Below are 26204 nucleotides of genomic sequence, written 5' to 3' on the forward strand. Positions count from 1 at the left end.
AGAGCCCCACACTGCCCAGCTCCTCGCCACTGGGGTAAAGTCCAAGTCTAAACACATGGGAGAAGGGTAAATGGCACAAGCAAAGGCTTCATGTAATTGGTTCAAACTAAACCACATGACTTGGTCCCAAACTGTTCAGAACATCACATTCTTCTGGCCACAAATGGCAAAAGCCTGAGTGACTATCAGGACTTATGTTGGAGCTACTAGAAGAGAGAGTCAGGCTTTCCCACTGCCCTTGAACTTGATGAGGTGCGCGGCCAGAGTAACACAGCCATCTGCTACCACACAATATAAAGCAGAACTGAACACAAAGAGGTAAGGTCCTGGTAGGATCCAGCCTGGCCCAAAGCCAGCGTGGTCCCTACACATCTCAGCTACTTGAACTAACAAGTTTTACTTTTCAAGTAAGCCAGTCAAAGCTGGGTTTTCTGTCGCTTCAAACACAGAGAAAGGAGTTGGGTGAGTGTCTCACCTTGAGGAGGAGGGGGTACTTGCAAATCCTCTGAATTGGAGACAGCAGGTAGCCCTCCAAAGGGATGTCCGTGGTCTTCCGGCCTCCCAGAAGCATGCAGCTCTGCAAAGGGACAGAAGACCTTCATTAAAACTCGCCAGGGACTGCAAAGGGACTTGGCCACTTTCAAATAAGCAGGGGAAGCACTCTCAAAACACAGCTGCAGACTTCGGAAGCAATTTAGTCACACCTAGGGGAGATGGAAATATGCGTATCTGTCACCCAGCACAAAGCCTAGATCAAGGCCTGGCAACCTGTCCTCCCTGGGCCAAATCCTGCCCGCTCCCTGTTGCGGTAAGCAGGGTCTCACTAGAACACAGTCACATCCTTTGTTTACATACCTGCACGTGCTTGCTTCCAAGCTACCGTGGCAGAGCTGAGTGGTTGTGACAGACACCATACGGTCACAACACCTGAACTGTTCACTATCTGGCTTTTTACAAAAAAGGTTGCTAACTACTAGTCTGTAGGAACTACAGGCACTTTCACAGATATGCACCAGGAGACAGGAACGGGGACATTCAAAACTGCCTTGTTTGGAACAGCAAAAAATGGAAAGCAACCTGAACAGCCACCAAATGAAGGACGGAAAAAATACGCCTGTCGACTGACACATCGCCACACTCCATGGCGGTGGAAACGGGGGACCAGGCACATCGCAGAGCAACATGGGTGGACCTCACAAACAGAAGGATGTGGATGCTATGAACCCATTCACACAAAGCTTTTAAAAACACACACAACAGAACCAGGCATTGTTTGTGGAGAACACATCTGTAGTAAAATACAAAGACACAGATGGAAGGAAAATAAACCAAATTCTAACGGGGGGTTGGCTACCTCTGCAGAGGGAGGGTAACAGGATTTGGAAAATGAACTGAGTCCCCCACCGTAACCCCCCACCCTCCTGTCCCGGGGCTCACTACGTGCCCAGTATATGCATGCACGCTGACATGCATGCAGGAAGGAAGGGAAGGACAAACTAAGGAACGAGCGACCTGCCCACACAGCCCGCAGTCCCCGTCTCTCTCCCTCCTCGACACCGCGCGGGCAGACCGCAGATGACACAGGAACTCCTGGGGAAAAGGATTCTCAACCTGTCACTCACTCGCTCACTCATTCATTTATTCATTCCGCGAAGAAATATTGTGCGTGTACTATGGGCTGGGCATGGTTCCAAGCACTGGGGCACCTGCCCAACAAATCAGATCCAAGTTCCCTGCTTACATTCAAGTGAAAACAAGCCCAGAGACCATTTGCCCTGTGCCTACCACGTGCCAGGCCCTGTACCTCGCGCTCCTCACAGCCCCAGGATAAGCAGGGACATTCTCTCCCTCCCTCTTACAGATGGGAAACTGGCACACAAAAGCAGAAGGACGGCTCCGAGACTCAAACCTGCTGCCCTTCAGGGAGCTCAGGGGGCCCTCTGCTTGGAGAAGCAGAATCCCGGGGAGCCCAGGTTCCTGCTCTGGCAGGAGCTGCCTGGCCCCCACCCCCGCATCTCCCCCGGGGCACAGATGGGGGATGGGAGCTGCGGCAGCTGGGAGATGCCAGGCCCCACACTGCTCACACTCAGGCCTTTGTCCTCAGAGCACTAGCTCACCACAAGCTGCCCTGGTGATGTCAGCTCCGGGCAGAGAGAGGGGAGCCTGGGGGCAGGGGAGCACTTTCCAGAAGCCCCCAGGACCAGGAGGGAGAAGGGCCTGGCTCTTTGTCCAGGATCAAGGGGTTTTCACATAACTGTCAAAGCTGCCAATCGCACTTCTCCCCAGATACTCCAAATTCTTGTTTCACTTTATTTTCATTTAAGGAAAAAAAAAAAAAAGGCAAACGCACACAGAGCTGCCATTCACTATCCTAGCAAGATGACACTCCGAGCACAATGGGAAAAACTTGTGAAAATTATCTCTTTAAATTCTGCTCCTTCACAGAATTGATCTGGGTGAGGTGTCATGCTATGAGTGCATTTAGTGCATGTCGCTATATCCTGCAATAAAAGGTTTTTAAGAATCTCAGATCCCTTCTGATGCCTAAATGTTCTTTCTATTATCTGGCCTCTCGACTCTTCCGATCTCACTTCCTCCTGCATTCCAGCTACCCTGGCCTTCTTGCTATTTGTCAAATACTCTCCTACCTCAAGGCCTTGGGACGTACAATTCCTCTACCTGGAATGCTTTCCTCCCAGATACTCCTTGCTTCTCTCTCTTACTTTACCAAAGTCTCTGCTTAAACACCGAAGACACGGTTTTCCCACAGACCAATCTAAAATAGCGACCACCACCCTAACTCCCTCCAACAGCCTATCATCCTTAAGTTACTGTATTTCCTCCAGAGGACTTGACACCACACAATACAACACGTAAGTTTCTCCTACTAGAATGGCTGCTCCATGACAGCAAGGCCTTTTCTTGCCTTGGTTACTGTCATCCCCCAAGATTTAGAATGAACAAATAAATGAATAAATTACCCCCATTTTAAAGACAAGAAAACTGAGTCACAGAAAGATGAAATCCCCAACCCATCTCTCAGCAAGCACACAACACATCGTGACTGGAAAGCCAGATCCTGTCTCTTCCCAATGCCTTAACATCCCATGACAGACTCAAGACAGCTCTTCTGCCAGTGGCCAAAAGCTGGGAGACACCAGCAGGGAGGCGGGAAGATGAGGCATGGGCTGGCACAGCCCCCTCCCCGTGTCCTCCCCCCGTGTCCTTCCCCGGCCGGATCCAGCCCCACTCAGCTGCTGCTGGGAAAACAGCAGCCTGGCCCACCAGAAAGACTGCAGGAGAGAGAGGAAGGAAGGAAAGAGAAAGTGGGCCCTTCCCTTCGCACACCCCTGCTAACACCATCCTGGCATCTCCTGCTTCCCCCAGCTGAGCCCAAGGGGACATCCCCAGGAAGAGGGGCCCTCAGCCAGCAGCCTAGAACCTGGGCAGCAGGAACTACAGGACTCAAGTCAGCAGGTCGAACACGGAGGTGGGGCCATGTGTGGTCTTGTGCTACATGACTTCATCTTTGCTTCTGGCCCCGACTCTTTAACGAATCTAAGTATAAAACCGGAAAGGTAAGGATGCAAATAAGAGCGGCCAACAGCATCAGTCCTGAACGCTAAGACACTTGAGACCCATCTGCCCTTCTTCAGATGCTCCCTAAAAATGGACCAAGCAACACGAATGTACTAGTGAAGAAAACACGCATTTTTGAATCAAAATTCTGGAAATACTTTGTTGGAGACTGTGCATCAGGGAGAAGCACAGGTAAGAATTTTATCATTTAGCTTAGCCCTCTGGGCACGTGGTTAACACCCCTTGTGCTCTGTTAGCTGTTCTACTTTTGTGTGCCTTATTTTCTACACGCTGTTGGGAAATAAAACCGTTCTTGGGGGTGGGGATGCTGGTCTTTGACTGAATGAGCTGGGGATTTAGAAGTGAGGGCTCAGGATTTGAACCCATGAGAAGCTCAATTGCTTTGGGAAGTCTCTTGGGAGACATACTCCTGGGAAGTCACTTCAGATTTTAGAGTCATCAGAATCACCTGCTGGCAAGGGCTATGCGGTGTCCCCTACTGTATTCTTCCACGGCAACACAATTTTCATCTGGACACACAGCTGCATGCCCCAGCCTCCCCTGCAGCTGGTTGTAGCCACGTGGCAAGGTCCTGGATGTGAGCAGAAGAGATGTGTGCAGCTTCCTACTGTGCCCTTAAAAGGAGAAGGGCAGGCCCTCCTTCCCACCCTTCCTGCACCCCACTACCCGGAATGTGGAAGTAGCAAGAAGTCAACTTAGACCAGTGGATGAGTGCACAGCCCAGGGCACTGGCCCCTGACACTAGGGCCCCCATCCCAGCCTCAGACTGTCTACATCCACACTCTTACCATGACAGAGAAATAAACGTCTACCTTGTTTAAACCACTGTTATTTGGGATGTCTGCAGAGCAGACAAATGTATATCTTAACTCACCCACAATAGACAGTGGCTGGTAAAACTCCCAGGAAATCACAAATGAGAACCTTTCTACACAAGTGAAGCTCTCTGCAATTGTAGAGAAGACCTCCAGGGATGTCTGCTGTCTGGTCTGACCAATGTCTCTTCCCAACTTAACTTGCACAAGTACAAACCAACTGTCCTTTAGGCCTCCACCCCACCCTTGGAGCTGGTGGTATGGGTGGAGTTGACTCCGCCCCTCAGCTCCAGCAGTGACCAATCAGAGGAACAACCAAACCCTCCACCTACAGCAATTGGTTCAGGGATAAGGTCTTGAGCCAAGCTGAACCAATGAGCACCAGACCCAGGATTTTTGCTGTTAACTACTGAGAAAGGAGCTTTCCTATCCGAAAGCCTCTCTGCTATGAGAGGTGTAAGCACAGAGCTGCTGGAGGCCATGCTGGCACCACGTGGGGAAGCCTCCCTGGGAATGGAGCCAAGGCAGAGAAAAGCAGAACCAAGAAACACATTCTTAATGACATACTGGAACACCTAGATTTTGCTATGCCTGAAGCCCTCTTGGGACTTAAACTTCCCAGAAAAGTGAACCCATAAAAAAAAACTGGGGGGGGGGGGCACCTGGGTGGCTCACTTGTTGAGCATCTGCCTTCAGCTCAGGTCATGATCCCAGGGTCCTGGGATCGAGCCCTGCATCAGGCTCCCTGCTCTGCGGGAAGCCTGCTTCTCCCTCTCCCACTCCCCCTGCTTGTGTTCCCTCTCTTGCTGTGTCTCTCTCTGCCAAATAAATAAATAAAATCTTAAAAAAAAAAAATTTGGCATAAGCCAATTTTAACTGGATTTTCTTTCACTTATAATTAAACAATCCTAACAATACAATGATTACTACCCTTGCTACCACTCTTATCAGGATCGTTACTTTAGATCAGAAATTGGCAAACGTGGCCCAAGGGCTAGATCCAACCCGCCACCTGTTTTGTAAATAAGGTTTTACTGGAACACAGCCATGCTCACTCCTTTATGTATTATTTATGGCTGCTTTCATGCTGCAATGGCAAAACCGCGTCGCTGTGACCAAGAGTGCATGATGCAAAAAGGCAAAAATCTGGCCCCTTAAAGAAAACATTTGGTGATCCCAGCATTACCCCAGCTGTTATTCCCAGCTGACCCAGGCAACATGGGTCAGCGTGAAACTCTCTTGTGCCCAGAGATCCGCAAGCCTGAAGCAGAGTAGAAGGGAGGGTGACAAGTAAACTTACCAAAAGGAAGGCACGCACAGTGGGGATCTTGTTGAGTTCCACAAGCAACCGCAGGGCCTTCTCGTGGTTGCTACAGTATTCCTCATACACGCAGAACTTGTCCTTCTGCAAGACAAGGACAGAGTCTGTGAGAGAGAGCCCGTGGCAGGAAAGCGGACGCTCTGAGATGTGCTGATGGCTGGGCCAGGCTGGGAGGAGCCCCAGACCCTGAGCGACCACACAGCAGAAGGAACCTCAGGTAGGGGGGTGTGCACTCACTGTGGGCCTCGCAGCCTCCACTCCTGCCCCAAGTCTGCACCCAGCAGCCTGAGTAACCTTTCAGGAAGCAGCACAGCCCAGGGCCCAGGGTCAAGTGCGCAGACTCAAAGCCAGCAGCCTGGGCTTGCGATCCTGGCTCTGCATTTCCAAGTATGAACTCGGCCAAGTTCCCTGGCCTCTCTGTGGCTCCATCTCATCATCGGGAAGGTGGAGTTAGTAATAGTCCTTAATTCATGGGGTTGTTAGAGGGATTAAATGAGTTAAAACACAAGGCTTCAGCATATAGTAAGTGCTCAGTAAGTGTCCATCCTTGGCATTAAAGTGCAAGTCAGGCTGTGTCACGCCCCCGCTGAACACGCCCCAGTGGTATTCTGCTACACTATGAATGAAATCCAACACTTGATTATGAACTTCAAGGGCCAAATAATGTGACCCTGCCTTTCTCTGACCCCATCTCACTGGCCTTCTATCTACTCCTTGAATTTACCAACCTATTCCTACCTCAGGGCTTTGCACTTGCCATACCCTCTACCCAGAACATTCTTCCCCCCAAGCCTGGCTACTCCCCAACTCAGATCCCCCCTCCTCAAACAACACCTGGACGACCCTAGCTAAAGTAGCCAGCCAGGTGTAAACGGGAAGGATTCAGGTTATGTATCTGTCTATTCCCACATAGCAGTCAGCTCTCCCCGCCCCCCAGAGGCAGTGACCACCTCCGTCTTGTTCACTGAGGTATTCTCCGATTCTGGCACAGTGTCTGGCACACAATAGGCCCTCAATGAACATTCGCTAACTAGCTGGACTTTAAACACCTACTATGTGCGATGCGCTGTACGTATGAACCTGAAGAATCTAGAGAAGGCTCAGGAATTTGGGGGGAAAAAGAGATCCCTGGTCGCTGCCACACAGCAGTGGCAGTCTTGAGGCAAGGGGCTAGCTCTGTTGACCTCCAAATGCCCCTAAGCCCAAAGCTGGACTCTTTCCAATCTGGAGGTCACCTGTGGGTCACCAGGTCTCTAGCCATCAGCCAGGGCTTCCGAGACTAGCAGGAAGCTCTGCACTGAACATTCTCGGCTCCAGAAGGCTCACAGAACACCACCTCCCAACCTGCCAAACCCTAAACAAGGATGTCCTGGGTAAGGCCACTGGACAGGATGGGCTGACGGGCCTTGACCTTGGGCTGGGGGTTGGGCAGGAGACCCCAAGAAGCTAAGGAAGGAAGAGGTGGGTCTGCAAAGCAAGCAACTCATCTTGTCTCTAAACAAAGCCCCAGTCATCCTGCCACTGGGTGGCTGCAGGAAAGACCAAACCAGAGAGGAGGCAGAATGGGTTTCAGAATCAGTAAGCTGCCCCAGCCCGCCCCAGCTCAGTGCTGGGAGCTGTGGGTGCACAACCTGGGCAGACACTCTCAACAGCGAAGGGCCCACAGCCAGAGCCGATGGCCAACACCAAGTGTGGGCTGAGCACTGAGTCGCTGTCACACACTGCTCTCTTGGAAGGCGGGGCCGTTCATCCACTCCTCAGTCACCTGGCAGGTAATGACTCTATGTGCCCCAGCGGCACATGGGAAAACTGAGGACAAGCCAGGGACCCGAGGGCTCACGCCTGGTGAAGTGGCAGCACCAGGACTCAACCTCTCGGAACCCCTCACTCCAAGTCATGGATGGGGATGGGAGGAGAAGGGCAAAGGGGGATGAACTGCGAGCCACAAATCCACAAACTAAGCTCAGAGGGGGACTGCAGATAATGATGAAAAGCTCAGAGTGACTCTAGAACCAGACCACCTGGGTCAGAAGCCCAGGCCCATGCTCCCTGAGTAGCGGGGGACCTTGCACAGGCTGCTTCACCTCTCTCTGCCTCGGTTCCCTCATCTACAAAACAGACATAGGGGCGCCTGGGTGGCTCAGTTGGTTAAGCGACTGCCTTCGGCTCAGGTCATGATCCTGGAGTCCCAGGATCGAGTCCCGCATCGGGCTCCCTGCTCGGCGAGGAGTCTGCTTCTCCCTCTGACCCTCTTCCCTCTCATGCTCTCTATCTCTCATTCTCTCTCTCAAATAAATAAATAAGTAAAATCTTTAAAAAAAAAACAACAACAGACATAATGACAGCCCCCCACTACTCGAGCGGCTAGTGGGTTAAATAATCCATGCGGAATGAGAAGGACAGTGCTGGATACACAATGGACTCCAGAGAATATTTCAAAAGCCTCTAAAAGTATTGGCTACACACACAGCCAATAATCATGAATCAATAGAGAAAAATACCAAAACCAACAACGTCACGATGACCCAGGACGAACAAACCTGACGCGTACTCCAAGGAGCGGCCAAATGCTCTGAAATATCACAACACACAAGCAAGGTGCTCCAGACACCATGACCAATGTCAGCATGCACACAGAAACACTCCCCGAGTCACCGACGACTGTCTGCCTCACCCAGTGTCTGCAGATACACGGGGAAGGGGAAGGGGGGGACCCCAGCATCCCCCACACTGCCCACACAGACCTCTTTCCGTTCCTACTATCTCCAATGAGCCCAGGGGACCATCGAGGCCAGTGGAGACTGGTCAGGAGAAGTCTGTGCAGGGGTTCACCCAAGCAAGGAAAAAAGATGTGAATAGGGGGGCTGCTAGACGCACGTGGAGCCAGGCCTCTGCTGCAGACCACAGTGAAGTGGGCTGCAGAGAAGAAAGGGCCTTTCTGGGTGAAGGTGACAGGAAGTGGCCTGCCTGGAGCCTGCTCCTACAGAGAAGGTCTGCAGGGTCCTACAGCGGGGGCTGGGCTCCCAATGCTGGCACAGGAATGACAGCAGAAGGTCCCAACCGTATGTAAGTAGCTTTAGAGGGGTGTGGGGGCGGGGGGGACTGCTCTGCTCTGCAGAGCCTGAACTTTCCCGGGGCCCACAGACCCTGCTATCAGTCCTGTTTATAGATAAGCCAAGACAGCCTCCATGGGCCTATCAGCATCAACCTGTTAAGTCCAAGTGCAAGTTCTCCAGCCAGGTTCAGAGTCCGGCTCCCCAGGCTGCCAGCTCTGTGGCCTTGGGCAAGGCATGTCATGTTTCGGAGCCCCTGCATTCTTGTCCATAAAGTACAGACAACAATGGTCTCTCCACCATAAGGTGGTTGTGAGGATTATCACGTGAATACACTGTTAAGTGCTGAAAACGGAGCGCAGCAAGGGCTCCCTAAGTATCAGCTAGTATTACTGCTGTTGTTATCGGGGCTGCTATTACCACTATTAGAACTTCAACAAATTTATTATCCCACGGTGAATGGGTCTATGACAGGGTGGGGCAATGGGTGGGTAGGTTCTGATGGTGGGAAAAGAGGCAGGCAGAGTGGGGAGGAAGGGAGCTGAGTGGGTTCACAGGTTTAGAACAAGCCACCAGGGAAAGGGACTGGGCAGAATCTGGGAAATACAGTAGGCCCTGATCCCCGGTACGTCTGACTCCTCAGCTGTGCACTGTCCATCTCCCCCCTCTCCACCCCCCCCACCCGCATTGTGAGCTCCATGGGGGCGGCCTTTGCATCTGCTGGGGTTACTGCTGTAGTCCCAGTGGGGAATGGAGTCCCCGGCAGCGAGCAGGCATCATGAATGAAAGCAAGAAAGCACAAGGAGGAACTGAGAGGGGCCTGACAGGCCTCACACGGGCCCCGTGCTTCTTCCAGATGACCCTGGTCTACCGCAACTACAGCCTCGGCTCTTGGCTGGACCATGTCTTATTTTACCCAGCCAGCAGCCATTCCCCCCCGTTCTGGTCGTGGCCCCCAAGTTTTCCCCTGGGAATTACCTCCTCCACTCGGAGCCCACTGACCCAGCTCCGCTCCCAGGCACCACGAGTGAGCATACAACCCAGGCCAAACCAGTCAGAGAGCTGCCTGTCCGGGCTGCAGTGGCCATGTGACTCAATCTGGGCCAAGGACAGCCCTCAAAGACTCATGCGGGAATTACTGTGAAGAGAAGCTCCCTTTGAACTGTCACTGCAAGCTGGGAGAGTGTCGGACTGAAACTGCTGAGGGGCCACCTCTGCCACGCTGTGAGGCATACACCCCCCCACCCCTCAAGAATGAAGCCAACACAGGAAATTAGAGCCCAAAGATACAGACCAAGTCCTGCAAACACATATGGGGCCCTGGATCCAGCTATGCCTAAAGCCCACTCACTGGAATATTTCATTTGAATGAGTCATAAAGTCTTTTGTTTCTTTGTTTAAGCCTATTTGAATTGGTGGTTTTGTCACTTGCAATGAAGACAGTCCTAATAAATGCACACTCTGAAAGGGGGAAGACAATGAAAAGTTGGACCCAAGCCTGGTGAGGTGACAGGGTCTCCCTGTCCATCTCCATCTGTACAATGAAGAGGTTGGGCCAGAAAGCAGAGGCAAATCTGTTTATTCTCACATGCCGACCCCAATCGATGAGGAGCACTTGTCTGGAACACTGGTGAGAAGAATTCTGGAGCTCCCCCTGGGGAGCCCAGAGGCAGAATGCTGTGACTGATTAGCAATGTCTGCCATGGCTGCAGGAGAGGGGAGTAAGTGAGTGATAAGATCGCTGCAGGTTTGTCATTCCTCATCCCAAGCCCCTTCTCGGGAGTGCTCTGCAATGTCCTCCTCTCCTTCAGCTTGCGAAAAGGGCAGGGGACCAAAGTCTTGAGGCTTGAAGAGGTTAAATTTAGCAAATGGCAATGCCCCCTCCTCAAAACCATGCCCAGCTCCGTCACCCCCCTGTCCTTTCATTGAGCCCAATCCCCGCTGTGTCCCAGGCCTGGGACCCTGCAGACATGGAAGTGCTGCTTTTGCCAGCTAAGAGCCCAAGCGTTCAATTTCCTCCTAGGGGCCCCACATGGGGCTTTGATTGCTGTGCCAAGAAGAAACGGACAAGCAGTTGTGCACACACAGATGTGGTGGGTGGGGAACGTGTGGCTGTGGGTTTGGGCTGCGAAGCGGGAGAAGTACGCAGGTGCCCACTGGGGACAGCTGGGGAAGAGGGGCGAGCCCCCAGGGAGGGCTCCAGGATTGTCAGAGGTGACGGCTGTTGTCCACAGCTACCCAGGGGGCAACACATGCTCCACAGAGGCCATCTGCTCCAAACCACTCACTTCACACCCAAAACATCGAGACTCAGAGAAGGGACGGAGCTAGCCACGTAGACATGTCCGGCGTGGATGGGAGCATGAGCTCCAGGTCTCACTTTTGCAAGGGTTTCCCCAACTTATCGTCCGCCTATTCACACAGCTCGGGATATGCAGACCATATGACCTCCCTGCTAAAAACCTACAACTCTTAGAATTAAGATCCCTGTGGCATCTGCCCCCATGGCGTCCCTGCACACCCTCCGTCACTCACTCGGCTCCGGCCCCACGGCGCTGCCTGCCTTCCTCCCAGGTACATGCCTGTTCCCAGTCTGGCGCCGCTGCCCTTGCTCGTCTCTCCCTCTGGAATGTCCCTCCCCAAGATCATCCCATTTCACCACGGTCCAGAGGCCTGCCCTGACCAGGGTTGCCAGATAAAACACGACACCAAGCTGAGTTCAAACTTTCAGATGAACAACAAATCATTTCTTAGTATAAGTCCGTCCCAAATAGTGCATGAGACATACTTACGCTAAAAAATTATCTGTCATTTACCAAATGTACTCAGATGACCTGGGTGCTCTTGTTCGCTCACTCTAGCAGCCCTGTCCCTGACTTCCCAATTTCAAACATCCTCGAGCAGAGTCACTGCTTGCCACATCTGTATTTTATATTCTGCACAGCCCATGTCACCATCTGAAATGGCCTCCTCCATTTCTCCAGCCTATGAGCCTCAGGGCAGCAGGAACAAACCCGTCCTATACAGGGCAGCATCGTCAGGGCCAAGTACAGTGCCTGGCACACAGTAGGTGTTTAATGCGTATTTCAGGAGACTTATCATCTAAGATGGTGAAAAATAGAAGCCCTGGGGCCAGATTACAGTGGCTCTAACTCTCACTGGCTGTGTAATCTTGCATTAGGACTCACCCTCTCTGGGTCTCAGTTCCCCTACTTCCAAAGTGAGAACAATCATAGTACACACTGTTGAAGGCTGTTCTGGAGATTTTTGTTTTGTTTTTTTTTTATAGATTTTATTTATTTATTTGACAGAGAGAGCGAAAGAGCACAAGCAGGGGGAGCAGCAGAGGGAGAGGGAGAAGCAGGCCCCCTTCCGAGCAGGGAGCCTGATGCGGGACTCGATCCCAGGACCCTGGGATCATGACCTCAGCCGAAGGCAGATGCTTAACCATCTGAGCCACCCAGGCGCCCTGTTCTGAAGTTTTAATGAATGAAAATATGTAAAGCACTTTGAACAGTGCCCAGCACAAAGAGAACGTTTGTGCCAGTTTGTGATCAACTCAGTAGTCAGTGGCTGGGTTTTAGGGGGCCCACATCTCCCTTCCTTCCTCAGCCATCCCCTCACTGTTCCAAGCAACTTGGCAATCCTGCAGGAAGACAGAAGCTATTATGAAAAGCCTCAGCCTCTCTGAGCAGCAGCTGAAGTGGGACCCTAAGACACCCCCATGGGTGAGGGGCTGGCCGAACTGGGACTCACCCCCAGGTCTGTCTGACCCAAGGCCACCCTCTTGGCACTGGCTGCCCCTGTTGGTCACTCTGCGGCAGGAGGGCCCTGCCAGACAAGGAGGTCTGGGGAACCCCAGGGCACAGGCATTCAGCAAGGAGCCCTGAGGAAAAGGGAGCCACACTCTCCATGGCACTAAGGGGAGGGAGAGCCCACTAAAAATACCACGAATCTGCTGGGCCTGCATTGCTTCCCATTGCTCTTGGGGGCAAAGGCTGGGCCTGCCTGCCACCTGCCACTCCATGTCCCAGACAGGCCTGCCTGGGGAAGCTGGGGAAGAAGCCCACTTCCCCAAAGCCACAGCCTCCGACAGGGGCTGGGGGATTGTACTCACGAATTTTAAGAAAACATTCCCAAGTTCATGCTGAGACTGAGGCTCAGGATGTAAACAGTACTCCAAGGCTGCCAAGAAGTCCTTATGAACTTCCAAGATGTCTTCGATGTTCGAGAACAGGACCTATGGGGAAAAGGGAGGCCCAAGGATCACATTAATCAAGGCATAGGGGGAGAGCAAAATCAAGCAAAAACAAAACAGAACAAAACAAAACAAAACAAAACAAAACATAACCCCCAGCGCGGATGAGGATATAATGATGCAACAGGCACTCTGATCACTGGAGCCAGTTTCCCCCTAATAAAAGTCATGCTGAAACAAAATATGGCCAATGTTTATTACACGGGATTAATGCCTAATCCTGTGCTAAGAACTTTACGTGCACTTATGGCACCTAATGCTCACTGTAACCCCATGAGGTAGAGACTACTGTCATTCCCCATTTATAGATGAAGAGCAGGGACCCAAAGTAAATTAACATTCTCAAGGTCACATAGTCCAGGAAGCAGCAGAACTGAAGTTCACACTCAGCAGGCAGAGAATTTTATATTAAGACATTCATCACAGTTTTCATCATGGCTAGACAACCAGCATGTCCAATCATAAGGCTGATCTTGAAAACAACGAGGGTACTTCCACGCACCTATTAAATGATGTGGCAGAAGACAATATGGTAGGGAAAGATGTCCAAAATACGCTGTGTAAACTTGCACAATATATAATATGAGTGCCTTTTTCCCCATATGAATCTACAGTTTGAAATGCATATACAATCTGACCCAGCAGTTCTACATTTTAGAATTCAGCCTGTCAATCAGTGGTCTCCAAACAGGGACAACTGTGTCCCCTAAGGGATGTCTGCCAGTGTCTAGGGACATCTGTGGTCATCACAAATGGTGGGGAAGGATGCTACCAGCATCTCCTAGGTAGAGGCTAGGGATGCTATTAAACACCCTACAATACACAGACAGCCCCCACAGCAAAGAATTATCCAGCCCAAAGTGTTAATAATGCCAAGGTGAAGAGCCTGGTGGATAGACGAGGGCATAAGACAGCCTTATTTGCAAAAGCAAAAAAACTGGGGAAAAAGGCAAATGTCCAAAGGGGGAGTCATCAAATAGTTAAATAAACTGGACTGGTTATAATTAAATAAATTCTACATGCCGAAATACTACGCAGCCTATAAAAAGAATCTACAGCTCTGTATATATGGATATGGAATCCAGGAATGATCCTGAATATACATTATTAAGTGAGGGGGAAAAAATCATGGTGCCAAGCAAGATTCCAGCATGGGCCCATTTGTGTTTACGAAAAAAGAAAGGATGGGGGCGCCTGGGTGGCTCAGTCGGTTAAGCATCCGCCTTCGGCTCAGGTCATGATCTCAGGGCCCTGGGATCGAGCCCAGCGTCAGGCTCCCTGCTCACTGGGAAGTCTGCTTCTCCCTCTCCCTCTGCCCCCGCTTCAGTTCATGCTCTCTGCCCCCCACAAGTAAATAAAATCTTTTAAAAAAATAAATTGAAATTGAAATTAAAAAAAAAAAAAAGTCCAGTCCTCTCTAGGCTAAAAGCAGAGACTACGTGAATGTAGAGTCAAGCTGGTAACTGCAGGGATCTCTGGGAAAGAGAACTAGGAAGACTTTCATTTACTTACTTAAGGTCCTTTTGAACTGCATAAATTCTTTTCTCCTTCTTTTTTAAAAAAGAGGTGCATTTTTTTAATTTAATTTTGAAGAAGGTACCCGCATGGTTCAAAAACTAGAACACAATACAATGGAGTCCCTCCCCGGACCCATCCCGCTGGGGCTCGCAGCAGGGGTAACCCAGTGTTATACAGGTTTCTGGTTCCCTCTAGGGTTTCTATCTCGTTCATTCCTTCAGCAAATACTGACTGAGCACCTGCTGTGTGCCAGGCACAGTTAGAGGCCCAGGGGGATACAGCAGGGAACAAACAAGTGCATGCCTCCACGGAGGTGACATTCTAATGGATGGGGACAGACAACAAAGACCGGAACAGAATGTTCTGGGGGGCCAGAAGCACTAAAGACAAAAGTAAAACAGGAAGGGAGTCCCAGGGCCAGGTAGAGGGCCAGGGATGGTCACTCTGAGAAAGTGACATCTGAGGCGAAGACCTCAAGGAATGAAGAGCAACCCCACAGACCTTTGGAATGAGTCAGCAGAGGGAGATGGCCTGAGGGTGGGCAGGGAAGGCAGAGGGGTGGAGACCCTTCTTCATAGGCTGCTCTGTGAAAGAGCCGGGAGTGTCTTCCACCTCTGCCTCGCCCTGGGGGACACTTGTCAGGGTGGTGGCTGGAAGAACCACCCGCACTATCTGGTTCTGTTTCTCTCTCACCCTTTCCAGTTCACATGGTTAAATCGGCTTCTGTTAAAGACAGATAGGATAGATCTACCGTCATACCTCCTTCAACGGACAGCTGCAAAATTTCAAAATAAATATCTGTCTCCCAAAAGAAATGAGATCCTGTGTCCACCAAAAGGCATATACAAGAAGGTATATATACATTCCTTGAAGGGGAGTAGTCGGAGGGGGAGACGAACCATGAGAGAGGATGGACCCTGAAAAACAAACTGACGGTTCTAGAGGGGAGGGGGGTGGGGGGATGGGTTAGCCTGGTGATGGGTATTGAGGAGGGCACGTTCTGCGTGGAGCACTGGGTGTTATGCACAAACAATGAATCATGGAACACTGCATCAAAAACGAATGATGTAATGTACAGTGATTAACATAACAATAAAAAGCATTAAAAAAAAAGAACGTATATATACATTCTTAGGGGCATATATAAAAGCCCAGAATTGGAAATAACTCAAATATCCGTCAACAAGAGAATGGATGGTAAATTATGGGACATTCGTACTACGGATTACGACCCAGCAATTAAAGAGACTGAATCATAGCCACACATAACAACATGGGCAAATCTCACACACATACCAGTGAGCAAAAGGCACCAGATGTGAAAGAGCTCACTTCTATAAACAATTCACATACAGGCAAAACTAATCAGTGGTTCTTCTTTGGGGAGTGGGCATTTACGGGGAGGGGAACACAGAGGAGCCCGCAGGGGCAGGAAATGCTCCGTCTTCATTGTGGTTGTGTTCATATGTGAAACTGCTTCACGTTTGACACTTAGGATGCACCCTTCACTCATTAAAAAAGGAGTCCTAGCTCATTAAAAAAGGAATTTTTTAAAAACTATAATGTTACAATTCAAAATTCTAATAATTTTTAAATTGCAACAAAGAAATACATTGTGAGAAATACACATAATAAATAAACAGCAGGTCCTCAGTAAATATTTACTGAACGAAGAATACATGCATGCATAAAATACTTAAATCCCAGCGCTATCAGGGACCAGCCAGGCAGTGAGACCTGAGCGGGTCTCTTTACATCTAAAGCCTTAGCTTTCTTACCCAAAAAACTAGACTCAGGATTATCCACTGTAAGGTTCCTGTCCAGACTGACCAAGGCATGTGGGGAGAATGTCCTGTTGGACCAAGTCCTTCGTGTGCTATACGAGTCAGGCACTTCTGACTCCCACCCCACGCTGCCCCCCGCTCTCCCCTTGGACCAGGACCCCGGAGCCCCAAGAACTAAAGGCAGCTTCCCAGAGAGTGAGGTCACGCTAGAAAGCCAGGCCCAGGGAGTGCAGGGGCCTCCGCCACGCACACAGAGGGGCTATTGACATCCTCCCGAAACTCCCCAGAGCCACAGCCAAGGCGAAGGCCAGACCCAATTACTCAACTGCTCTGCCTCGACACTCAATGCCCAGTGCAGGGGCACAGGCCAGGGCTGCCAAGAGGGCAGCTGGAGGTGCCAAGGCTCCCAGGGGCGTTTGGGAAGGGATTTTCCACTGGCTCCACGCCAGGGGGCCTGGCACAGAGAAGGCTGGAAGCCAGGAGGCCGTGGTGAGCAAGGAGACACAGCCTCGACTTGGCTGAGTCCTCCTGACGTCCGCCAAGCGCAGAGCCCCCAGGGGCTGCAGGGAGCAAGCTGCGGGAAGGCAAAGCCAGCGGCCAGCAGGGTGGGTGCGCCTCCCACTCTGCCCTCGGAGCCTCGCCCCTGGAGGAGCAAGGACAGTCTGCAAAGGGGCTAGCCAGCAGTCCACACCTTGACATTCTCCTCGGTGAGGCCCTTCTCCACAGAGTCTGCCACGTTCTGCCGGATGCGATGCAGGAATGCCTAGAGGAAGAGAAGCAAGGAGAGGTGAACATGCAGGCCTCCGATCTCCCAGGGATGGCCCAAAAGGAGGGCCACAAGTTCCAATGCCACCTAGGACGGACACGGGAGGCACCACGGTCCAGGGACGTGGGCAGGGAATAAGGAAAAACCTACCTAGCTTCTGCATTAAACACACTGGAATACCCCTCACCCCCATTCAGTCAACAAGTGTTTACTGAGCATGTCTTATACCCCAGGCCCTGTGCAGGGAACATGGCAAAGCCTTCTTACCCTCAGGAAGACACCCTCCCATCTGCTTCCTCACCCACAGGTCTCTCCCAGGCCATAATTCATTTCCCTTCTTCCCCCCTCTTTTCCAAAACTTTAACTTCTAAATAATAACACATTCAAACGGTTCAAAAGTCAAAAATATAGAGTCAAAAATACGAAAAGCCTCTCTCCTACACCCCGGGCCCCAGGGTGTCTAGTCCCTCCCCACCTCCCAGGCGAACCACAGCTACTAGTGTCTTGGGTAACCTTCCAGAGAATCTTCATGCAAAAATGACAAACGGGGATATATATACTTATACACATACACACACGCACACGTCTTCTTATTCTTCCCCTTTTTTACACACAAAAAAATAGCAGCATACCCAGGACATGCGGCACCTGCTTTTCCCACTTAATCCTGTTTAGAGATCCTTCCTTTCCTTCACGGGGAGCATCTTCATTCTTTTTCACAGCTGCCCGGGATCCTGCCGCATGGACGGACCCCAGCTGTCCCGCCACTTTTCCCAGGGGCTCAGAACAGAGAAGTCATCTCTGTCCTCTGCAATGTGACAGACAACGATGAAGGGGGGGGGGGGTGGCTGCTTCTATCCCAAGGGGGATGGCTGCTTCTCCCCTCCAAGTGCGGTCAGGTGGGAAGCCGGTCGGCCCAGTACCACCAGATGTTCTGGGATTTTTTTCAACAGAAGCCAGAAATTAAGTTGGGTTTTTTTTCTTGTTTTTTAAGCAAAATCTCCCAGTTTTTAAATACTGGCCAGATATTGGTGGTTTTTGTGAGGAACTGGATTTTAGGGGTCAAGCATGACGGCAGGGGCACCAGAATGGATGGGTGCAGCCGCCCTGAGAAATGACAAATGATGGTGGCCTGACCCTCGTGTGGCTGGGATGGAGCAGGCAGCAGAAAATCTCCTGACAAGTACGTGGCCGGGGGGAGACGCACCCGAGGGAGACTGAGGCCTGTCCCACACAGCAAACTCTGCCTGGTCTGCCCCGACTTGAGGACCTGGACCTGAGCTGACCTGGCATCAGCTCTAGGACATCCCCTGTGAAAATGACTTCTCAGGCCGGTCACGGCCAAAGAGCCGCGAGGAGCTGCGCTGGCCCATCGCTCACCCTCCCTGCCACAGCTGATTACAGCGATGGGGATCTACACACTGTCCCCGCCACAGAGCCCGGCTGCTGGTTAATTAAGAGTGTGTCTCCTGTGCCCATGCTTGTCTGGGGAGATCTCCGAGTGGCGGGGAGGCAGAGGGGACAGCCCAGGGTGGAGGAAAGCAGGGCCAGGCAGGCCAAAAGGAGGCTGGCCTTCCACAGACGGCTGTCAGACCCTTTCCATCACCCAAGCGATGTCAGTGGGCTGTCGCGGGGCGCCGGCCGGCCGCAGACTCGGGTCTCCTAGGAGGCGGTGCACTGGTGCCTCACACAGTGGGTCATGGGGAGGAAAGTCAAGGACATAGAGCCAGGCACAGCCATCCCCACCAGTCCCCTCGGCCCATGTTTAAGTCCCCAGCCTGGACTTCTCCCCTGAAGACTCCACATATTCCACCTGGATGCCAAGGGGCATCCAAAAACCTAGCTCCTGATTCCCCGCCCCCCAACCCACACCACCTGGCACCGCTGCCTGCCGGGGGCTCCAGCCAAAACCCCCCAGTTGTCCCAGTCACCCTCCATGCCCCTCTTTCTCTGGCACCCCACTTCTATCCATCAGCAAATTCTATCAGCTTCACCTTCAACAGGTATTAAAAATCCAACCTTGGGGGCGCCTGGGTGGCTCAGTGAGTTGGGCATCCGACTCTTGGTTTCCGCTCAGGTCATGATCTCATGGGTCATGGGATTGAGCCCCGCATCAGGCTCCACGCTGGGCGGGGAATCTGCCTGAAGATTCTCACTCTCCCTCCGCCCTTCCCCCTGCTTGAGTGTGCACCCTCTCTGTCTCTCTGTCTCTCTCAAATAAATAAATCTTTAAAAAAAAAAAAATCCAACCTCTTCTCTCCACCTCCATGGCCACCCTTGCCCCAGTCCAAGGTGCAATCACCTCCTCCCTGTTCCCCCTCATTGCCCCCAAAGTCCTTTCTCCACACACAGCCAGAGGAATCCTATTAAATATGTAAATCAGATCCTGTCAATCCACAGCTTAAAATTCTCCATGGCTTCCAACTATGCTTAAAAACAAAAACGAAACAAAACAACAACAACAAAGAATCCTTCCACGGCCCATAAAGCCCCCCATAATCTTGTCCTAGTTAATCTCTCACCACACCTTCCAGTATTTCATCACTCCACACCTCAACAATCTTCAGCCCCACCATCATTCTATTTCTTCCATCTGCCAGGAGACATTCCTGCCTCAGGACCTCTGCACATGCTGCTCTTACTAGCAGGGTATTCTACCCAACTCTGCCATGGGCCAGCTGCTTCTCATCCATCAGGCCTTAGCGCAAATGTCACCTCCTCCAGGAAGCCCTCCTTGTCTTCATACACTCCCCACCTTCCCATCTTCCATTAAAAGTCCATTTGACAGACGAAAAGAGTGAGGTTAGGGGAGCCCGGATGGCTCAGTCGTTAAGCATCTGCCTTCGGCTCAGGTCATGATCCCAGGGTCCTGGGGTCGAGCCCCGCATCGGGCTCCCTGCTCCGCGGGAAGCCTGCTTCTCCTTCTCCCACTCCCCCTGCTTGGGTTCCCTCTCTTGCTGTGTCTCTCTCTCTGTCAAATAAATAAACCTTAAAAAAAAAAAAAAGAAAAGAAAAGAGTGAGGTTAGGCAATCTACATCAGCCAAGATAAGGAGGGAGCATGGCTGGAATGAAACCTTTACCCCAATCCAACGATAAAGGCCAGGTTTGGAAAAACTGACAGTTTGTGTTTAAAGCAGAGTTCCTCCTCTTTCCTGCTGCATAACCTCAGGAAAATGCATAAGCCTCTCTGAGTCTCAGTTTACGATTCCCAAATAGGGGGATCATAGCACTGCTGCCCTACCTTTCAAGAATGTAACAGGATAAAGTGAATGGAAGCTCCATGAGGGCAGGGGGCTTGCCTCTCTTCCCAGCTACATCCCCAGGGCCTACAGTAGTGCCTGGCATACTGCAAGCCCTCAACAATCAAAGGAAGGGATGGGATGTGCCCGACACACAGCAGGAGCCTGCTGGAAGCCTGCTGACCTTGCCTTTTAAAGGACCACGGGGCCAGGGGACAGGAGCTCCTAGAGGATGCCTCAGCAGGGCAGTGGCACTGCCGGGAAAGCCGGCCTCCAGCCTCCTGATCAGGAGAGAGACAAAGGCCCACTGGCCCAGCACCGCTGGGGACAGCAGGAAGCTGGGAGTGCTGGCCTAGATCGGGGCTTCCTGTCCTGGTTTCTTCGAGCAAGCAAAGCCACCACTATTGTGCTGGGACAATGACAGGCTCAGGCCACCCACAGAGCAGCCACAAACAGGCCAATGGGCAGCTCGTGACCCGGAAAGAATGGGTAGGCAGGGGCTCTGGGCCCAGCCCTTGAGCGGCCCAAGGCACGACCGGCTTTTCCAGGCGGTGCCAATACCCTCCGTGCAGGCAGGCGGTTAGAATGACCCTCGGGGGCGACTCCCGGTCCAAGCCTGACAGCTCTGGAACGCTCAGCCAAAAGCAGCTCTGTCTTGGGAACCTCCCTTAGAGATGAGGCCATTCTCAGGATTCCCAGGGCTGCCTGAGACTCTGCTTTGGCCCCGCAATCTCTGTCAGTCGGTGCTGCCTGCCCCCACACCTGCCCAAGTCCCCCCTCTGCTTTTGGTGATGATGATGATGATGGAATACGTGAAGGATTTAGAAAAGGACAGAGAAAAATCCAACCAACACCCACAAACTCAGCATTGGAAAATCCTAGCATTATCCCAAATTGGCTTTAAACCATTCTCTAAAAGAAATTCATCAAATCTGGGGGAGGTGCCGACTGGGAAGGGGCACAAGGGAGCCCTGGGAGGTGCTGGAAATGTTCTATTGATCTGAGCACTGGTTACACAGGCCAATGCATATGCAAAGTCTCCTCAGGGTGTACTTTATCCATGTACCATGTGAACATCAAACCTCAGTGAAGAACAAGAAGAAATGAATCACCACAGAAAGAGGGGAGCCACCTATGCACCTGCCCTCCCACAAGGCACCCCTGCCCCCGTCCTGGACATGGTGCCCACTTACCATGCACATGTGAATGGATAAGCAATAAAGAACACTGTTCTGCGTGTTTACAACATTTCTATAAATGATGCACTTTCAGCAGCTTGCTTTTCTCACTCGACATCCCATCTTCCACATTCATCCATGTTGTTATGCGCGCCTGGCAACACCTGTCACCCGGACCCCACCCACGTCCCTCAGTCCTTACCCCTGGGGTGCACGCCAGCACCCCTTCCAGCTGCCGGCCCCCCATCTCGGAGCCTGGGGGCCCCCTCCCAGGGCAGGGCAGGCCAGGCAGACAGATGAGAAGCCTGAGGAGCGTGACCCAGGCCACCTCCCCAGGGGCCCACAATGGCAACCCGCTTGACGACACACCTTGCGTGGCCCCCTTCCACCCCCTACCTCAATCCCTCACTTGGCTATCGGTAGTCCCTCAGTGCTTCCTCCCAAAGAAACTCCTCCCCCCTGAATCAGTCTCTGGATCTGCTTCTGGGCACCCAACCCACACTAAGATCTCAAGTTGTTCACTTTGTTGCTGAATACTTAAAAGTATTGCACCCACTATCATGAGGCAGAAGTTTAGGTTGTTTCAAATGTCCTTCCGATAAACAATGCTACAATGAGCAGCAGGTCCGTGGGGCCCAGGTGCTCCAGATCCTCCAAACGTACACCCAGATCTCCTGAGGTACAAGCACGCAAGTCTCTCCAGATGTATACCAGGTGTGGAATGGTTGGCCAGATGTTAAGAGACATGTTCAACTTGACTAGTTAAGGCCAAACAGCTCTGTGACAGGATCGCACCCACATACACTCCAACCAGCAGCAGATGAGAGTCCCCACGACTCCACACCTAGGACAAGATCCACGTGCTCTCATTCTTTCATGTAACAAACGTGTGCTGAGACTCACACGGTCCCATCATTAGTTCATTTTGAACCCCACAATCAGCTTTCGGGGTATTTTGGTCCCATTCTACAGATAAGAAAAACTGAGGCCCAGAGGATGAGTAACCTAAAGGAAGTCATCTAGCCAGAAGTCAACAGAGCCAAACCTGAGCCCAGGACTGTGTGACTCCCGCTTGCCGCTCACAGAGGACCACAGAAGCTGCTCATTGGGCCCAAGTGTCTCCAGGGCTCCCAGACACAACATGATTGATTAGTCATGTCTGCCACAGCTATGGTAATGGTGGGGCTAGTAGGGCTGTGTGTTTGCCATCTCCAGAGAGCTCCTACTACACAGAGGAAACCGGGGAGCATGAGAGGCACTCATCTGAGGTCAAGCAAAAGGTTAGTGACAAAACACAGATCAGAACCAGGTCTCCTGGGGCTCCTGGGTGGCTCAGTCGTTAAGCGTCTGCCTTCGGCTCAGGTCATGATCCCAGGGTCCTGGGATCGAGCCCCGCATCGGGCTCCCTGCTCTGCGGGAAGCCTGCTTCTCTCTCTCCCACTGCCCCTGCTTGTGCTCCCTCTCTCGCTGGTGTCTCTGTCAAATAAATAAAATCTTAAAAAAAAGAAGAAGAACCAGGTGTCCTGATGGCAGGCTCACACCTGCCCCACCTTGCCTTGGATTAGTGGTTTCCAACTCAGAGGTAATCGTGCCTTCCGGAAGAGAGGACAATATCTGCAGGTTCCTGGGGTTGTCACGACTAGGGAGGTTGAGTGCTACTGTGTAGAGATCACGGATGCTGCTAACCATCCTGCAACACCCGGGACGGGCCCCACAGAGATGTTTCTGGACCCAAATGTCAGTAGCGCCAAGGGAGAGTAACCCATGCCTTAGAAGAGGCTCTTACTAAAACCCAGAAAGACAAGACACTGCAGGATGAGGGCTCCTCCCACCCCTTGCTCAGCTACGGGAGCTGGTCTCCTTTTGTCCAGGGAACACAGCGAGCCTGTCCCCGCCCAGACCTCTGTGGTGGTTGCTCTGGGCCTAGGGAGCTTTCTTCCCAGACGTTCACCTAGCACAGGAGACCCCCCCCCTCAGGGAGGGCTCCTCTTAGACCCAGAGAAAGGAGGGTCTTGCCACACTCCCCACAGCCACCTGAACCCTGCCACCCTTCCCAGAATTGATCACTGTCGGCAGTGGCCTCATCGACGGAATTATGTGTGTACCTCACTGTCTGGGAGCATCGCCCCCACAGAGTGGGAGCGGTCTCAGGGCAGAAGGCGGTTTCATTCACTGCCGGCTCCTTAGCCCACAGCAGGTGCTCAACAAAGGTGTGGAGGAGAGGTGGCACAGGGAGAGAAACTGAGGAAGGGGGGCCCAGAAGAGGCTCCAGAAGTAACCGGTACAGAATTGGGAGTACTGGAATAATAACAGTAATAATAATAATAATAAAACATTTACTAGTGTTTGTTATTACCATCCCTTACATCTTGGGGCCCTATTATGTGTCAGGTACTGCGCTAAGCATTTTAATCCTCAGGTAATCATAGCAGGAAGGTACTCTTATGGCTGTGCCCATTTTACAGAGGAGGGAACTGAGGCCCAGCGCTGTGAAGAGCTTACCCAAAGCCACTCAGCTAGCGAGTGGCAGAGCTGGGCCTCGAACCCAGGCAGTTTGGCCTGGTGATGAGTCCTCAGCCTACCCCTCCACACACACACACATCCTCAGTGAGTAACTGCAGACAACAAACCACATGAGCATAAAACAGGTAGCAGCTGTCCTTCGGGGTGCCTCTAGGGAGCTGCCATCTGTCTGGAACCTGCAGCCACAGCCTGGGGAGGACAAATCTCTCCCCGAAGAGAAAAAGGATGGAAAGAGGCCTCGAGGTCGCTCTCTGAGACTGATGCCAGCAACCTGATCACTGAGGGGGGCAGGTGGGCTCAGCTGCCCCCAAGGACACCCCTGCCGTGGCCAGGGTGACCTCACCAGACATATGGTGAAACCGGAGAGGGCCAGGGGACCGGTCAGGAGTAAGGGGAGCTGGGGGGTGGGGAAGCCCCAGATTACAGCAAGGACAGAGAAAGGGGGGGCCCATCCCCCCACATGGTCGCGGTGGCCAGGTGTCCAGGGAAGCAGCGTGTCACAGAAGAGCAGGGCCCTGGAGTCCAAGCAGTAACAATAAAACAGTAATATCAGCAGCAGAGTAGGGGTTGCATGGCCTGCTCCCAGCACAGGCCAGAGTTTGGGGAGAACCCTTCAAGGCCCACTGACTCCTTCGAATGCCCAAGTCCTATGCTCTATCCGTGCAAGTTCTGGGCATTTATGCCATGGCAAAAAATAAATCTCACACATGGCATCGAGATTGAACTTCAGTATCTGATTTATAATTCTATCACTTGGGGTTTAGTTAAATTGTCCATCTCCACAAAGGATGATCATGCTAGAAATGGTTTTTCAGAAGTCCATTTCATGGTATGGACAAAGGCCATTGATGGATCCCTAATCGGGGGGGGGGGGGGCAGGGACAAGTTACAGAATACATAAAATATAATCTCATTTTTGGTTAAATAAATCATCTCCACATAAGCACAGAAAAAAGAAGTGTGGAAGGAAAGAACCTAAACTGTGTGAGAATAAGGCTGAGATTACTAGCTGTCCCCCAATATCTGGTCTGACCTTTTCCTTTAGAAATAGAATCCAAGATTTTAGAATAAAGACTATTTCCCAGCTTCCCTTACAGCTAGGCATGGCCGTGTGACTAAGTTTGGGCTAGGGGCTCTAAGTGCTCGTACCATGTACGACATCTTGGAGGTATCCCTGGGGGTGGGAAGAACAGGTGGGGATTCTTTTCAGCTATACCTCCTTCCTGCTGATTGGATAACCAATGTGATGCCTGGAGGTCAAGCAGCCACCTTGTACCATGAAGTGGAAACCATACCGAAGAAGATGGAGCAGCAACAGAGAAGCTTATGTTCCTCAGTGTATCTGCCCCAGGCTGCCTATAATTCAATAAGAAAGAAAACTTCCATCTCATTGAAGGCACTCTTTCTTGGGTTTTATCGCTAGCCGTGGAACCTAATTCTGAGAGTAGAATTACAAGTGATTTTAATTTTCTTCTTTCTTCGTTTCTGTTTTTTTCCCGCATTTCCAAAATGAGCATGCCACTTTCAAATCACAAGTCATTCTCTAGCATAAATGTAAGTTACTTCCTTTTTTTTTTTTTTTTTTTTTGGACAGGAGAGGTTGCTAAACAAACCAGGCCCTCCTGCCCACCCAAGTTATCACTTCTTTAGCATCAAGGAGGCTAGTCTGCCTTCTCCTCCTGAACGGCGTGTGTTGCTGTGTGGACGGGGCAGTGCCCGCCGGCAGAGAGCAGGAACCAGGCAAATATGAGGTGAGAAGGCTTTGCTTCTGCCCTGAGCCTCTGAGCTGCCCACCCCTCCTTCTCTGTGTTGACTCTGGAAGCCACAAGGCCCCCCAGGAAGGTGCCCATCTCGGCCAGCCCCCGACGAGCTGGCCTGGCACTCCCACAGCCCGCAGGAGAGAGAGACCTTCCCTCATCCACAGCCCCTGCCACCAACCAGGCTGAGAGCAAAACCTCCTGCACTCCATTCTCGCCACTTTTTGTGGGGCCTGTGCCAGGAGCAGAAAGCCACTGCCCAGAACAACTTTCCCAAAATACCCAAATTGCAGATTTGAGACGTCACAGTCAGTTACATATTCAGTCACAGATATACCAGATAGGACTGAGAGAAAATAACATTCCTTCTGCAACTTCAGACTTATTCCTT

At 51.7% G+C, this 26204-nt stretch overlaps 1 protein-coding gene across 3 annotated transcripts in view; it reads right to left on the reverse strand.

Moving 5' to 3' along the window:
• PREX1 (phosphatidylinositol-3,4,5-trisphosphate dependent Rac exchange factor 1) overlaps positions 1-26204 on the reverse strand; it is a 176894-nt gene that overhangs the window by 84875 nt on the left and 65815 nt on the right. For all 3 annotated transcript variants that reach the window (XM_027621888.2, XM_027621889.2, XM_027621890.2), the window contains exons 2-5: positions 17041-17112; positions 12907-13029; positions 5716-5820; positions 476-577 (exon numbers count right to left, since the gene is read on the reverse strand). In XM_027621888.2, coding sequence (XP_027477689.1) covers positions 476-577; positions 5716-5820; positions 12907-13029; positions 17041-17112 — 402 coding nt within the window. The remainder of the gene's footprint in view (positions 1-475; positions 578-5715; positions 5821-12906; positions 13030-17040; positions 17113-26204) is intronic.

This window comes from Zalophus californianus, chromosome 8, assembly GCF_009762305.2.
Source record: "Zalophus californianus isolate mZalCal1 chromosome 8, mZalCal1.pri.v2, whole genome shotgun sequence".
Lineage (NCBI taxonomy): Eukaryota > Metazoa > Chordata > Mammalia > Carnivora > Otariidae > Zalophus > Zalophus californianus.